Here is a 16,127-nt window from a genome sequence, read left to right as displayed (position 1 = left end):
AAACATGGACATCATCAGATGGTCAATACCAAAATCAGATTGATTATATTCTTTGCAGCCAAACATGGAGAAGATCTATACAGTCAGCAAAAGCAAGACCTAGAGCTGACTATGGCTCAGATCATCAGCTTCTTGTAGTAAAATTCAGGCTCAAATTGAAGAAAGCAGGAAAAACCACCAGGCCATTCAGGTATGACCTAAATCAATACACAGTAGAGATGATGAACAGATTCAAGGGATTAGATCTGGTCAACAGAGTGCCTGAAGAACTATGGAAGGAAGTTTGCAACATTGTGCATGAGGTGGTGACCAAAAGGATCCCCAAGAAAAAGAACACAAGCAGGAAAAATGGTTGTCTGAGGAGGCCTTACAAATAGTTGAGAAAAGAAGAGGAACAAAAAGCAAAGTAGAAAGGGAAAGATATAACCAACTGAGTGCAGAGTTCCAAAGCATAGCAAGGAGAGATAGAAGAGCCTTCTAAGCAATGGCGAACGTATACATCGTATTAAAAACCACAGCTATTACTTTGCCAACAAAGGTCTGTATAGTCAAAGCTATGGTTTTTCCAGTAGTCATGTACGGATGTGAGAGCTGAATCATACAGAAGGTTCAGCACCAAAGCATTGATGCTTTCGAACCATAGTGCTGGAGAAGACTCTTGAGAGTTCTCTGGACAGCCAGGAGATCAAACCAGTCAATAATAAAGGAAATCAACACTGAATATTCACTGGAAGGACTGATGCTGAAGCTGAACCTCCAATCTGAACCTCCAATACTTTGGCCACCTGATGTGAAGAGCTAACCCCCTGGAAAAGACACTGATGCTGGGCAAGATTGAGGGCAAGAGGAGAAGGGGGAGACCGAGGATAAGACAGTTGGATGGCATCATCGACTCAATGGACATGAGTTTGAGCAACCTCTGGGAGATAGGATAGGGAAGCCTGGAGTGCTGCAGTCCATGGGGTCACAATACGACTGAGTGACTGAACAACAAGTCTTAGTCACTAGACCACCAGGGAAGTCCCTGTACATTCTTAATTTAACTCATTTACCTTCATTTTATAAGTGGGAAAACAGAAGCAGAAAAGTAAAGCGATTTGCCCAAGGCCATAAATGTATAAAGGGCTGCAGGATATGAATCCAAGTTTTTCTGGTCCCAGATCCCAGGCTCTTCTCACTCAAACATGCCAAACAGCCTCCTTTCTCCAACTTCTTGTACTCTAAGTTCTTCACATTGAACCATGAGTAACAAAGACACTTACTTGGCAAGGCAAGAAGGGCAATGTAAGTCTGCAGCTTCTCAAACACAGCTGTCATCTTTTTCATGTCCTGGGACAGCTCTAGATTCCTGGCTCGTAATGCAGACGTGCAAAGGGAAGCTTCACATTCTTCTTCTAGGCTAGGAATGGGCAGAGTTTATAAAAGTGAGCATCCCGAATGATTTTCAATCAGCTATAAGAAACTACCTAAATTGTCAAACATCTATATCCAAAGAGAGAATGAACCAAAAAAAGAAACTTGAGCTCACTGACAAGGTTCCATTTTGTTATATCATCATGTACACACTGGCTTCCTCCAATGCCAATGAAGCAAAAGACGACTAAATGGAAGAAAAGGTGCTCACTGTCTTCCATCCTGAGAGCAGCACAAAAATGCTTCCTTCAAAATATTTTCAGGAGAAAAATACTTCATAGGCTGAATTTCTAAAGAGAATTAAATAGGAACTGGGAGAGAGAATCAGTAAGAAACCTTTTTCAGTGAGTTGTTTAGTCACTAACTCATGTCCGACTCTTTGTGACCCCATAAACTGTAGCTCGCTAGGTTCCTCTGTAGTGGGATTTCCCAGGCAAGAATACTGTTGTGGGTTGTCATTTCCTTCTCCAGGGGATCTTCCTGACCCACGGATTGAACCTGTCTCCTGTATTAGCAGGCGGATTCTTTATCACTGAGCCACCAGGGAAGTGTATGTAATTTCAAAAGTCAGACAGATTGGAAAAACCAATCTATAAGCGCAATATAAAAGTAATTCCTTAACATTCATAAAAATATAACCATTTTCCATTTTAAATGGTGCTTGGGAAAACTTAATTATAAGGTTAAAAACTATGTAGACTCTTAAGAGTACTTATTAAAATGTGCAATAATCAAGTAAAATGCTTTTTACACAAAGCTAGAAAAGTTATTAGCACAAGAATGATATGCTTGTGATGTGATATCAAGAATCACATCCATTCCCTTGACCTTGACACTTCTGCTCTATTTATTTATAGCAGACAGCTTCATTCAATACTAAACCCATTTATTACTAATGAACATGTTATCTTGCCAACTAGAGTGGTATTTAAACCAATGGCAAAAAAATTGCCTAAAATACATGAAAATCTGATAAGGTAGGGCTGAAAGCATATGCGACAGAACATTCCCAAGAATAGGAATCTTAGATCAAGAAAGGACTTACCCAGCGTTTCTAAAAATGTAATAGTGAAAAAATAAATTAAGATAAAATAAAAATGCATTAACTCTTTCAAGTAGTAAACACCACTTTTACAATGGTTCTTACAATCTTTTAAACATAAGCCGAATCAATAAGGTATATTCAATTCAGTGTTAAACTTTCAGAGTCAATTTTCAGAAAAACTTCAATTATACTGAACTAAAACATTTAAGGATCTGAAGGAAACTATAATTCACAATTATGAGCTCATAATTCCCTGAGCCCTAAAATTCTGTCATGTGCACAAATCATAGAATTCAGTTACTAAAATACCTTGTTAGGTTAGAATTAGGAAATAAGATGGTTCTTAACATACATAAATTTTTTAATAACAAAATTTCATATTTTTGAAAAGCTAAACCTACTACTTTAGTTTATAAGGACTAAAAAACTACAATTACTTGTATATTTTCAGTATCTATAAGCTTTTCATCTATGTTTTTCCTAAACCTTGTTTTGCAATCTACTATAATACCTATGGGCTTCCCAGGTAGCTCAGCAGTAAAGAATCTGCCTGGCAATGCAGGAGACAGGTTCAATCCCTGGGTCGGGAAGATGCCCTAGAGAAGGAATGGCAACATACTCCAGCATTCTTGCCTAGAGAATCCCCAAGGACACAGGAGCCTGTCAGGCTACAGTCCACAGGGTTGCAAAAAGTCAGCCATGATTTAGGGAATAAACAACAACAATAATAATACATATCAATAATAGTACATATATGTTCTTATTTCTCTTATTTCCAGTTGCATTATTCTTCGCCTTTTTTAAAGACTAGATCTCAGGATTAAAAGATTTAGATGAATTAGGAGTCTTTGTAGTTTTACATCAAAAGTATCAAAATATACAATCAGTAGTCTCAAATTTTCAGTTATATAAATTATTTTCTCTTGCCTTTTCAGGAATGTTTAAGATGCAATATTTAAGGTTACTAAATGACTCATCCTATGAGGGCTGGAGGATGTACAGTTTTTATTTTATAACTTAAATCACCAATAGTAAAAACAGCATACTATTTAAAAGAAACCTAAGGATTACAGATTCAAATATAGAGGTTAACTATTGTATTACCCCCATCTAGACGTTTTCAATAAAAGGGTAACAATACCCAAAACTATTTCCTTTAATAAATGTGTCATTCACAATCACTAAAAATACTGGTTCATGTTGCATTACATGGTTATTGCACTGATCACAGTTCAAAACTATTGAAGAAACTCTAGCTGAGAAACTACAATTCAGTTTTCTTAAATATAAGTTTGTGCTGCTCAAGCCATGATTTTCCTTTTTCACAAACATCCAAATTGGTTGTAGTGCAAAAAGGTCAGGCAGAGCTCAAGAGGCACAAGTTGTTACTTTATTAACTCCAGCACAGCTCAGATGACACCTCACAATTCCCCAAGCTCCCTGGCCCAGAACAGTAAGTACCTTTTTAATTGATAAGGAAGAATCTTCCTAAGAAAACATATGTAAGAGGTTAAATGCTCTGAAAAAGTTTTCAATTTCACAGTTGTCTCCTGGAAAAGAAAAACAATTTCAAGATTAATAATTTTGTTTGATAAAGAAGCACTCCCACTTCCAGAAGTAAAGCAGAAGTAAATTACCAGGACGGTTACAGTATCCTCAGTAATACTTTCAAATAAATGAAGCATTCCTTCCTCAAGAGGGCGGACGTAAGATGCATTTTCATGAAGATACTGTGAGAACTAAATAGGAGAAGAATTCTGAGTTAAGTCACTGGAAAATAAAGGATATCAAAACATCTGTAAATGGACCCACTGAGTTATAAACCTTAATACTTTTGCAAACTTTTTTTTGGGAAATTTGACTAAATTTTACACAAAGTTCCCTCTAACAATATCAGATACTAAACCCAAGTGCCCATTCCATGGCAAAGTGACAAACCAGCAGACGGATGATATAATTAACAACTGGGCATGAGGCAAGTGGGGAGGGGATACTATTAACAACACACCACCAATAGGCCTTCTTTCCGAAACAACCACTTCTTCATTAGGGATGCAAGTTAATATTAAAAAAAAAAAAAGATTTGATATTTGAGTCAAAACTGTAGGACAGATTTTTGTGTTTACATAAATCGCTGTAGATGGTGATTGCAGCCGTGAAATTAAAAGACGCTTACTCCTTGGAAGGAAAGTTATGACCAGCCTAGATAGCATATTTAAAAGCAGAGACATTACTTTACCAACAAAGGTCCGTCTAGTCAAGGCTATGGTTTTTCCAGTGGTCATGTATGGATGCGAGAGTTGGACTGTGAAGAAGGCTGAGCGCTGAAGAATTGATGCTTTTGAACTGTGGTGTTGGAGAAGACTCTTGAGAGTCTCTTGGACTACAAGGAGATCCAACCAGTCCATTCTAAAGCAGATCAGTCCTGGGTATTCTTTGGAAGGACTGATGTTAAAGCTGAAACTCCAGTACTTTGGCCACCTCATGAGAAGAGTTGACTCATTGGAAAAGACTCTGATGCTGGGAGGGATTGGGGGCAGGAGGAGAAGGGGACGACAGAGGATGAGATGGCTTGATGGCATCACCAACTCGATGGGCGTGAGTTTGAGTGAACTCCGGGAGTTGGTGATGGACAGGGAGGCCTGGCGTGCTGCAATTCATGGGGTTGCAAAGAGTTGGACACGACTGAGCAACTGAACTGAACTGACCTCATTTTTTAAAAACAAGACTTTTGAGTACAGCTTATATTCATTGCATAAAATGTTCAAGGTTAACACATTCTAGGAATGTAGCTATCATCAAAATGAGACTATAAAAACTTTTATAACTGTCATGGATACTGTAATACTCATGAAGAACTAATTCAGTATGAAGAACAGATTCAGAAAAAGATCCCCCAAGCTTTGAGACAATTGAGAAACAAGAAGTTAATTTTTCACATGTGAAATATCTCAGCTTTTTAAATATTGTATAATGGCTCAAATTTTGAGTTCTGTGTATACAAATGTAAAGTCTCATTTTGCAGAAATGTGATTCAACTAGTCCAACTGCAAGCTACACAGACATATGGCCCTGGGAAACTCAGTCTCTCTGGGCTATAAAATAAGTTGAACTCTAAGCTCAGGTATAAAAGTCTACTTTATGATTTTATGAACAAGTCTAAATGCTTTGGTCATCTTTTAACAAATGGTTACTGAATCTTCAATAATAGAGGCTTAACGGAAAAGTCACAGAGGGTCTGTCAGAGATAAAAGTACCAAAGGTAAAATACTGAGAAAAATATGAATTCTTCAGAGTAATGAAATATTTCCATTATGATTAACATATTTGATTCTCACCATGTGAGCATAACATGGTAACAAGCTAAGTAAAATAATGGTGGGAATTCCCTGGCAGTCCAGTGGTTAAAACGCAATGCTTTCACTGCTGGGGCCCAGGTTCAATTCCTAGCTGGGAAACTAAGATCCCACATGCTGCATGGTATGGCCAAAAAAGGCCCCAAAAACAAAAAAATAAAAATAAAATAATGGACAAAGAACCAGGGCGGGGAAAATGCTTTTATATTATAGGAAGCGTAAAAGAAAATATAACTGCCTTAAAATGCTACAGGTCCATCTTCCTTACCCAAGTCATCTGAAAGCTTTTTCCCATGGTGATATTAAAGAGCATTTCAAACTTTAATTTTTATGAACTTCAAAAGGTTTGTGGTGAAAAGTTTTATAGGGAAAAAACACCTACCCCACTTCTCTCCTCCGATGCAAACCATGCTCATTTTTCAAAGCCCAGTCAAATCACCAGAGTCTTCCAGACACTACCACCAACAGCAGTCTCCCCTCCTTGATGACGTCATATTCACTTACTGCCCTGACCACTTATTCACACTTAGGTCTTCTAACATATCCCTCACTATTCCATTTCATAAGAATCTCCATGTTTACCCTGTTTCTTGGCGATAAAGACTATGACTTAGAGTTTCTCCCCACGTCCTCTATAGTACTTGGCTGAAACACAGAACTAGTCTAATAAGTAGCAAGTCTCCAGATTTGTTCAGGGCAGACAAAAGGTATCCTGAGTTAAACGTACCTTCTGATTCAATGGAGATATTGTGTCAATGGCAGAATCAATAGGAAAAATCTGAATCCTCTGTTCTGTATAGGTGTGAAAGTTCAGAAGAGCCTTGACAAGATCTTGAACAAAAGCCAGGGCCTGCCCAGCGATATCCCGCATCTTCAGCTTTAAAATGAGAAAGATACAGTTAAAGTCAACTATCAGGTTATTACGCCCAAACAACTTTATTAAGTCTGCTTTTGGAGAAAACATTTGAACTCTAAAATAATTATGCCTTAAATTCATTTGTTCCCACTTATATTTTAATACTACCATCTAAGTAAAGTAGAAAGCCATCCATATTGGCTAATATACCTCTTCTACTTAACCTAAAGTGCAAAGCCCACCAACCTAAAAGAAACGTATGACAAAAATCAGTGCATCCCACAATTCAGTTTTAATGTTATAAGACAAGAGACAGCAAAAATCTGTATTATTTACAAATTCAAAAAATAGCGTGTTCCACAATTTTTTTAAATGTATGAGAAAAGAAAGTAAAAGTTAAATGCAATGATTTGGTGCACTAAACAGAGACCCAAACAACTAACTGGTGTTTCTGAAAAGTTTGACATATACATTACTGAAAATAAAAACTTCATCTTTACCTGATGTCTCCTATTGTGGACTGGAACATTCAGAGCATTATACTGGCTATATTCTACAAAACAAAAATGGATGTACATTAAGTCACTTTTACATTTACAGAAAAAGAGCTTAACTAAGAAATAATAAATGCTCACCCATTTGCCAGCTCGTCTCCACTCAGCCCCTTCCCTTCCTGACCACTGGGGTGCACTCTGCACAGGCCTCTTTGTACTCTATAACCCTCATTCCCAACAGAGGGGCTCATCCATCCCAACTGGGTCAACATCAGCTTCTCTCCCCAGCTCTAGACTTTTATTTACAAATGTGCACACCAGCAGGTAAAGAGATGCACACCAATCGGTTAGACTATTAAGCCACATCCAAGTTAACCTCCTCATCTCTCCCATAAACCTGCTCCCCATCTGCCTCTCTGATCTCTGTCAACCGCACCACGTCTTTTCCCCACACTGCCTGCTCTCTCTGCCTTGCCTCCTTGCGTCTCCTGACATCTCAGGCTCCAGCCCCCATCCCAGCACACCAGGACTATCACCACAACAGCATCAGTCTCCTTCTCCCATTCCAGTGTAGTCTATACTCTGTTGCCAGATTAACCAAGTGAGTGCACAAATCTCATCAAGACATTTCCAGGGCTTCCCTGGTGGCTCAGTGGTAAAGAATCCGCCTGCCAATGCAGGAGACACAGGTTCGATCCCTAATCCGGAAGAATCCCACGTGCCTCGGAGCTACTGAGCCTGTGCTCTAGAGCCTGGGAGAAGCAACTAAGCCCGTGTGCCGCAGCTACTGCAGCCTGTGCACCCTAGAGCCTGTGCTCTGCAACAAGAGAAGCCCCTGCAATGAGAAGCCCTCATAGCGCAACTAGAGAGTAGCCCCCACTCGCCACAACTAGAGAAAAGCACACGCAGCAGTAAAGACCGAGCACAGCCAAATATAAATAAATAATTTTCTTTAAAAAGGGACATTTCTAAAATCTTCTCCAACAACCTACTGCCTTGTGAATGAAATCCCAAGTCCTCTGCCCTGAACTTGAGGGTCCAGTCCCACCCACCCTTTCAGAACTTACCTATCATTGGCTTCCACATCCCATCCACTCTAGCCTCCAGTCATACTTAACTAATTACTACCGCCAGGCCCTGACAGCACCTTTATCCTACATACCACACTCAATGCAATTCCCTGGCTGGTTCTCCCTCACCTCTCTGACCAATAAAACCTACTTTCACATCCTGGCCCAGCCCAAAGCACACTTCTTCCAGAAGGTTTCCCCAAACAATCCCACCAGCAATAATCACCCTTCCTCTGAAACCCCAAGAAGTTCTTCATGGAATAACTTAGCTTATATTTCATATATTTCTCTATCTTATTCTCCCCCTACTGGACTATAAATTCCTTGAGGGTAGAGATTTTTGTCTGATACATTTTTGCATATCCTATGCAAAATTTAGATCTTCAGCAAATAATCTCTAAATATTTCAGAACTAAAAGTAGTAACTCTACTTGTGAAATGATAAAGACCTAAAATAGGGTGACAACTAGTACTGGAAAAGAAAGGATAAACCCAAAGAGATTCAGACGGAAATGATTAGAATGTGATGACTAAGGATTAAGGAGCAAATGAAACGTCAAGGATTCAAGTCTAGTGGATCAAAGTATGCTGATACTATTTACATTAATGTAGAAAGCAGTAACAGGTGTTGTTTTCAGAGGAATTTAGGTTTTTGATATGATAATGACATATGCTGATTTCAGTTTTAGAACAAACTGCTATTTTTGTCTTTTCTTCCCTCTTTTTTTAGGTCTTTCCTAAGAAAAATTGAGAAGTCAAAAATTAATTTCAATCATATAATTGTAAAAAAGAAAATGTATACCACATTGAATTTAAGTTTCAAACCGTTTTCTTTGTCTTTAAGATTTTGACTTAATACTTGGGCTTCCCTGGTAGTTCAGAAAGTAAGAATCTGCTTGTAGTGCAGGAGACCTGGGTTTGATCCCTGGGTCAGGAAGATTACCCTGGAGAAGGGAATGGCTACCCACTCCAGTATTCTTGCCTGGTGAGTTCAATGGACAGAGGAGCCTGGTGGGCTACAGTCCATGGGGTTGAAAAGAGTCGAACACGACAAAGTGACTAACACTTTCAAACACATACACAGAAGTCAATTTTTTTTTAAAGTTCTCTTTGGTGCTCTTGGTTATGTAAATTACCAGAGCCTTCCCAGGATGAGGGGGAAGCAGGCATACCCAAGTCAGCTCTGGAACTAGCGCTGCGCATTGTCCAAAGGGCAGGAGATATCTGACAGAGAAGATTCACCTCCCACCCATCCCCTTACTCCTCTTCCACCTTGCCGTCCATTGTGATCAGCATTTCTTGTACAAGTATTCAGGTACTTTATGTGCACAGGCTGGTTTTCACGTTGGGATATGTTAAATACATGCAATTGAAAAATGTAGCTTTGGGCTTTTTCCAAGAAGACTAGCTTCAGAATAGTTATGTGACAACTTAAAAATCTCCCTATGAGACATGAGGGTGAAAGCTGATCAAAAGGACAAAAAGAAAGCAACCCTCTGTTGGGCGAGAGAGGTTTTCAGCCAAGTACATTAGAAACTATTTTAATAAGATGGCTATCCTAAAGAAGTTCAGAGTTGCAAATAATGGAAAACTATACATAATACCTACTTGTATCATTAAAAGGTACTTTCTCACTGATGATTGATAAAGATTCTTCTAATCTACTTGACAAATCTTCATGAAGATTCTTTAACTGTAACTGACTGAAAGAAAAAATACAAAGTCATATGATCAACATTTGCATGTTACCTCAATAGCTGGTATCAGGCTTTCAGACTGACAGGCTTATCTGACATCTGTATACCCTTGGTAGTAGAGAGTTGTTTAAAAAAAAAAAGAAGATAAGAAAAATACTAAGTCTTGATTTTAAAGCCCTTGAGACTCCTGCTGAATAACTGGAAGTTGCAAAGAATTTATCACAGTCCCACTATCTTATACAATTTTAAGTTTATTTCCCCAAGCTCAAAATCATCTTAGAGCCATTTCAAACTCATAGATTTTTCTCTTTATAACACAAGTATTTGTTCAAGTATAACAGTAAAATTTTTTAAAGTATTATAGCAGATTTTTACCTTGAGCTCAAAATCTGATCATTTTTGGTTTTGATTCAATTAAGAGTATAGGTACATCATGCATTTTCAGTACAACTAAATTGAAGAACTTCACTTGATTGATCCTATCAAAACCTAAAATATGTCATTTATCAAATAAATGTTGGCACATGCTCTTATCATCCAGAGATAAGTAATATTTTAACAGGTAAATATCTCCACATTAGATTACACAACCTCATTTTATTTAAAAGGTACCATTTTATTAAAATGTTGGGCTTCCCTAGTGGCTCAGCAGTAAAGAATCTGCCTACATGCAGGAGACATAGGACATGTGAGTTCAATCCCTGAGTCAGGAAGATCCCCTGGAGAAGGAAATGGCAAACCACTCCAGTATTCTCGCCTGGGAAATCCCATGGGTGGAGGAGCCTGGCGGGCTACAGTCCCTGGGGTCTCAAAGAGTCAGACACGACTTAGCAACTAAACATTAAAAGGCTAACACCACGATCAACAGTCAGTTTTCCTGCCTTGGACTATGAGAAGACCGTCTCTTTAGAGTAGTCTGCCCCAGAAAGCACCCAGTCCTCAGTGCAGGCGCCCCAGAATGGTATCTGCCACGCCAGAACATCTGCAGGCTGAGGACTGCTGCACAAGCCACTCTGCCAAGAATTTTTAAGGTCCCAGAGATAAAAGAACTGAAAAGGCCCCTAGAAATGACCTACTTCTGTCTCACTGCAAATGTGAGAAAATTGAGACAGAGAAGCTGCTAAACCAAAATTCAGGTCTTCTGATTCTCACTTCAGGGCCCCTTGGAATTCACATTTCCACATACCATTCTTCTGTCCGAAGTCGACATTCCTTGGCCTCCTTTTCTAGAGTCTGAGATTTTACCTAAATTTTAGAAGGAAAAGAAAAGCATAGCACAGGGAACTCTACTCAATGGTCTGTAATAACTTATATGGGGAAAAAAATCTGAAAAAGAATGACTATATGTATATGTATAACTGAATCACTTTGCTGAACACTTGAAACTAAGACAACATTGTATATCAACTATATTCCAATAAAATTTTTAAAAATAAAAAATAAACTATGCCAAACTATATTCCTTGGCTTTCCATTTTGAAATCCTGGAAGTGGTGAAAAATTTTTTCTACTCTTTTTTCTTTTTGGTTTTCCCCTATAAATTTTATATAGCTATTCATTTGAAACTGTGTTCTGTTTGCTAGAAATGTGGTATGACAACCACTATTAGCCAAAATTATATGCATATCTGTCCGTGAGAAAAAAAGAAAAGCAGATGAATCAGGCCACAGATGACAACACGCTGAGTAGACACTGTAGGCTGCAGTCCTGCCTTGAGTGCCTAACTTCTGTTCTCCAAAGCAGGTAGACGATTTACAAAAGCCCAGACTATTTCTGAACAAGCTCTCACCAACAGTGGGGCTTACCTCTAGTTTAGCCTTGTCGTTCTGCAGTTTCTCGATGGTCTCCATGTACTTCCGCGTCAGGCCATCGACCACGGCCTGGTGCTGAGCCGCCTCCATTTCCAGAGTGGACAGCCGACTTCTCAGCTCCGCTTCCACGTGCTTGTGCTGCTCATCAGCTTCAAAAAACTGAAAAGAAAAGATCACGTCTTCTTCTCAGAACCTCCTCATACACACAAATGAAGAGCAAACAATGGCAGTGACTGATCATTGAGTGACTTCCATAAGGTTCCATATGCTCAGTGTGCGAAACTGCACAGGCAAGAGCTCACTGGATCCTCACAGTAGGTCAGAGGCGGTGTTACTTGCAGACCCTCCTTTACAGATGGGGAACCTGAAGCTTCAAGGGGCTACCTAACTATCAACTGTTTCACAGGCACAAACAGACTTCAAAGCCTACATTTCTTCCCCAACCTATCTCATGGACTTCTATTTCAACCTACCTCTGGCACACGGAGAACTAACTCAACTGACCAGTTGAGCACAACTCTTGCTATACTGTTATGCGAACTTCTACAATTAAATAATCAAAATTCAAACAGATGTTACTCCTGTATAACATACTCCTGTGTAATGTAAAGCTCCTTTCCTTAATGAGAATCCTAGCCTATCCCTTCTCCAACAGATCTTCCTGACTCAGGAAATGAACCAGGATCTCCTGCATTGCAGGTGGATTCTTTACCAACCGAGCTATCAGGGAAGCCCAATGAGAATTCAACAGTAATTAAGAATTATGACTACTTCACACAAAATTCATGAGGTCAAAAGTTCATTTTGTAAACATTTTCAAACACTAAGAATGAAAATTTATTTTCCACTGTTTGATTATGCTCACCATTTCACACAAGAAAAAACAGGAGGCAGAGTTGAATACACTATACTATGACTCTTAAAATATGCTGACTGTTTTGGAGTAGACATTGATTACTCAACATTCCATAAATATCTGAAGGCGTGCCATGAGTGAGGCCGTTCTGAGGCTGGGCAGAAAAAGTGACATGGTCTGTACCCTAGTGAGACCTTACAGACTAAAAGGGAAACAGACAAAAACCAACTGTCACAAATTAAAATGATAAGCCCCATCTAAATAATCCATCTAAACATGTCCTATATAAAAGGAAGAGTCCCCATTATACTTCTGTATCACTAACATATAAAGCTATTCAGCTGTTCTCTGAACAAGTGCATATTCAAAGCACACATCCGTATTAAAATGTGAGATCTTAGAAACGAATGAACGACAGTGACGTACATACCCACCAACCACAAGAAACGTTAAAACACCTACCCATATATAAAATACTCTATCCTGGGTTGTTTTTTCCACATTCCAGATCATACAACCCATTTTTTAACTCATACGGAAAAATAGAAGATTTTCTCACTTGTATATGCAACCGTTCATTCTCTTCTATCTTCTTTTGCAGGTCTTCATCAAAGACACTCTTCTGCTCTTGACTCAACTGAGAAGAAGATTCTCCACTTTTCTGATGGAAAGAATAAGTTATGTCCACATAACTGTCACCCTTTAGAGAAACATTCTAAGGTACACAGATTTTCTATCACCTTAGTAGCTTGTCTCTTCTATGTGTTCACGGCTGTCAAACAATCCTGCAAAAGGTGTACAGTCCATCATTTAACTTTTCCTATGTGATATAAGTTGGAAATGCAAATACTGCAATGAGCAGAAAAGCTTAAAAGAGAGAGGAAAAAAAGAACAGATAAGGCTCACTATTCTTTGCAGATGAATTTGGGAGTAGTTGTGCTAGAAGACAGAGTAGATCCAGAAAGTCAGCAACATAAATATGTTAATAAATATCATTTTAACAATTGATCTCCCGGTTTAAAAAATGACAGTTTTAGCAATTCCATGAGTCTGAGTTGTTAAACTCCTTTAAGGAATTAACAGCATTCACAAAACTACATTTATACAAAAGTTCACATACATTTCCAATTTTAAAAAATACAGCCTATTATTACAGAGTGAAGTAAGCCAGAAAGAAAAACACCAATACAGTATACTAACGCATATATATGGAATTTAGAAAGATGCTAACAATAAGCCTGTGTACGAGACAGCAAAAGAAACACTGATGTATAGAACAGTCTTATGGACTCTGCTGCAGAGGGAGAGGGTGGGAAGATTTGGGAGAATGGCATTGAAACATGTACAATATCATGTATGAAATGAGTTCCCAGTCCAGGTTCGATACATGATACTGGATGCTTGGGGCTAGTGCACTGGGACGACCCAGAGGGATGGTATGGGGAGGGAGGAGGGAGGAGGGTTCAGGATGGGGAACACATGTATACCTGTGGCAGATTCATTTTGATATTTGGCAAAACTAATACATTTGTAAAGTTTAAAAATAAAATAAAATAAAAATACAAGATAAAGCTATTACAAATAAATAGAAGGAAAAAAGCACAAAACTACCAAAAATACATTCCTTTTGCCCTTATATCAATATTAACTTTTTCTACATAGAAGAATAGCACTATTTAAGAGCCAATAATGAACATTTGTTTTCATGGAATACACACAGAAATGACACTATTCAAGGGACAGCCTAACAATGAAACTGTTCAGACATCAGTCACCACCCTCCTCTGCCTTTCTTGTACTTCACCCCTCACTTAAAATGAAGTCACTTACTGATCCAACGTGAACCCACGATTAGAAGGCCCTCTGAAAATGGAGCAGCTATGTAATAAACAAATACATAAACACCAAATGTGAACACAAGACATACATTCACACAAGGAACACTGCTGAATGACATATTCTGGTTGTTCAGTAATTCCAAATTTGGAAAGTTTTTATTAAAACTAATTCAGAAGTAATTACACCTAAATCTACTGAAACACCCCTGAGAGAGGATCTCATTAACCTGGGGATGAAATACAGATGGCTATTTCCCCTCCCCAAGCGTCTTCCAGAATTTCCACAGCATGTGTATTTTGACAAAGTTTTCCAAGTGATTCTGATACATATCTGTTTTGTACTCTCTGTTCCAATTTCAAGATAAAAAGGAAGTAGTCAAACAGGAGATGGCAAGAGTGAACATTGACATTTTAGTAGTCAGTGAACTAAAATGGACTGGAATGGGTGAATTTAACTCAGACGACCATTATATCTACTACTGTGGGCAAGAATCCCTTAAAAGAAATGGAGTAGCCATAGTTAACAAGAGTACGAATCAAAAACGACAGAATGATCTCTGTTCGTTTCCAAGGCAAACCATTCAGTATCAGGGTAATCCAAGTCTAGGCTCCAACCACTAATGCTGAAGAAGCTGAAAGTTGAACGGTTCTATGAAAACCTTCAAGACCTTCTAGAACTAACACCCAAAAAAGATGTCCTTTTCATTAGAGGGGACTGGAATGCAAAAGTAGGAAGTCAAGAGATACCTAGAGTAAGAGGCAAATTTGGTCTTGGAGTACAGAATGAAGCAGGGTAAAGGCTAACAGAGTTTTGCCAAGAGAACACGCTGGTCATAGCAAACAGCCTCTGCCAATGACACTCCCATTCTACACATGGACATTGCCAGATGGTCAATACTGAAATCAGACTGATTATATTCTTTGCAGTCAAAGATGGAGAAACTCTATATAGTCAGCAAAAACAAGACTGGGAGATGACTGTGGCTCAGATGATGAACTCCTTATTGCCAATATCAGACTTAAATTGAATAAAGTAGGGAAAACCACTAGACCATTCAGTTCAGTTCAGTTCAGTCGTTCAGTCGTATCCGACTCTTTGCAATCCCCATGAATTGCAGCACACCAGGCCTCCCTGTCCATCACCAACTCCCGGAGTTCACTCAAACTCATGTCCATCGAGTCAGTGATGCCATCCAGCCATCACATCTTCTGTTGTCCCCTTCTCCTCAATCCCTTGACCCCAATCCTTCCCAGCATCAGAGTCTTTTCCAATGAGTCAACTCTTCGCATGAGGTAGCCTAAGTATTGAAGTTTCAGCTTTAACATCAGGCCTTCCAAAGAACACCCAGGACTAATCTCCTTTAGAATGGACTGGTTGGATCTCCTTGCAGTCCAAGGGACTCTCAAGAGTCTTCTCCAACACCACAGTTCAAAAGCATCAATTCTTCGGCGCTCAGCTTTTATCACAGTCCAATTCTCACATCCATACATGACCACTGGAAAAACCATAGCTTTGACCAGACGGACCTTTGTTGGCAAAGTAATGTCTCCGCTTTTTAATATGCTATCTAGGTTGGTCATAACTTTCCTTCCAAGGAGTATGCGTCCTTTAATTTCATGGCTGCAATCACCATCTGCAGTGATTTTGGAGCCCAAAAAAATAAAGTCTGACACTGTTTCCATTGTTTCCG

The 16,127-nt window shown here is 38.9% G+C and overlaps 1 protein-coding gene across 3 annotated transcripts in view; it reads right to left on the bottom strand.

Annotated features, from left to right (window-relative positions):
* Positions 1-16,127, bottom strand: part of PPP1R21 (protein phosphatase 1 regulatory subunit 21) — a 78,504-nt gene that overhangs the window by 41,404 nt on the left and 20,973 nt on the right. For all 3 annotated transcript variants that reach the window (XM_061432303.1, XM_061432302.1, XM_061432304.1), the window contains 9 exons: positions 13,158-13,259; positions 11,737-11,901; positions 11,118-11,176; positions 9,843-9,937; positions 7,171-7,223; positions 6,542-6,691; positions 4,096-4,197; positions 3,920-4,008; positions 1,263-1,399 (listed from right to left, as the gene is read on the bottom strand). In XM_061432303.1, the coding sequence (XP_061288287.1) occupies positions 1,263-1,399; positions 3,920-4,008; positions 4,096-4,197; positions 6,542-6,691; positions 7,171-7,223; positions 9,843-9,937; positions 11,118-11,176; positions 11,737-11,901; positions 13,158-13,259 (952 nt within the window). The remainder of the gene's footprint in view (positions 1-1,262; positions 1,400-3,919; positions 4,009-4,095; positions 4,198-6,541; positions 6,692-7,170; positions 7,224-9,842; positions 9,938-11,117; positions 11,177-11,736; positions 11,902-13,157; positions 13,260-16,127) is intronic.

This window comes from Bos javanicus, chromosome 11, assembly GCF_032452875.1.
Source record: "Bos javanicus breed banteng chromosome 11, ARS-OSU_banteng_1.0, whole genome shotgun sequence".
Classification (NCBI taxonomy): Eukaryota; Metazoa; Chordata; class Mammalia; order Artiodactyla; family Bovidae; genus Bos; species Bos javanicus.
This window is presented reverse-complemented; position numbering and strand designations above follow the sequence as displayed.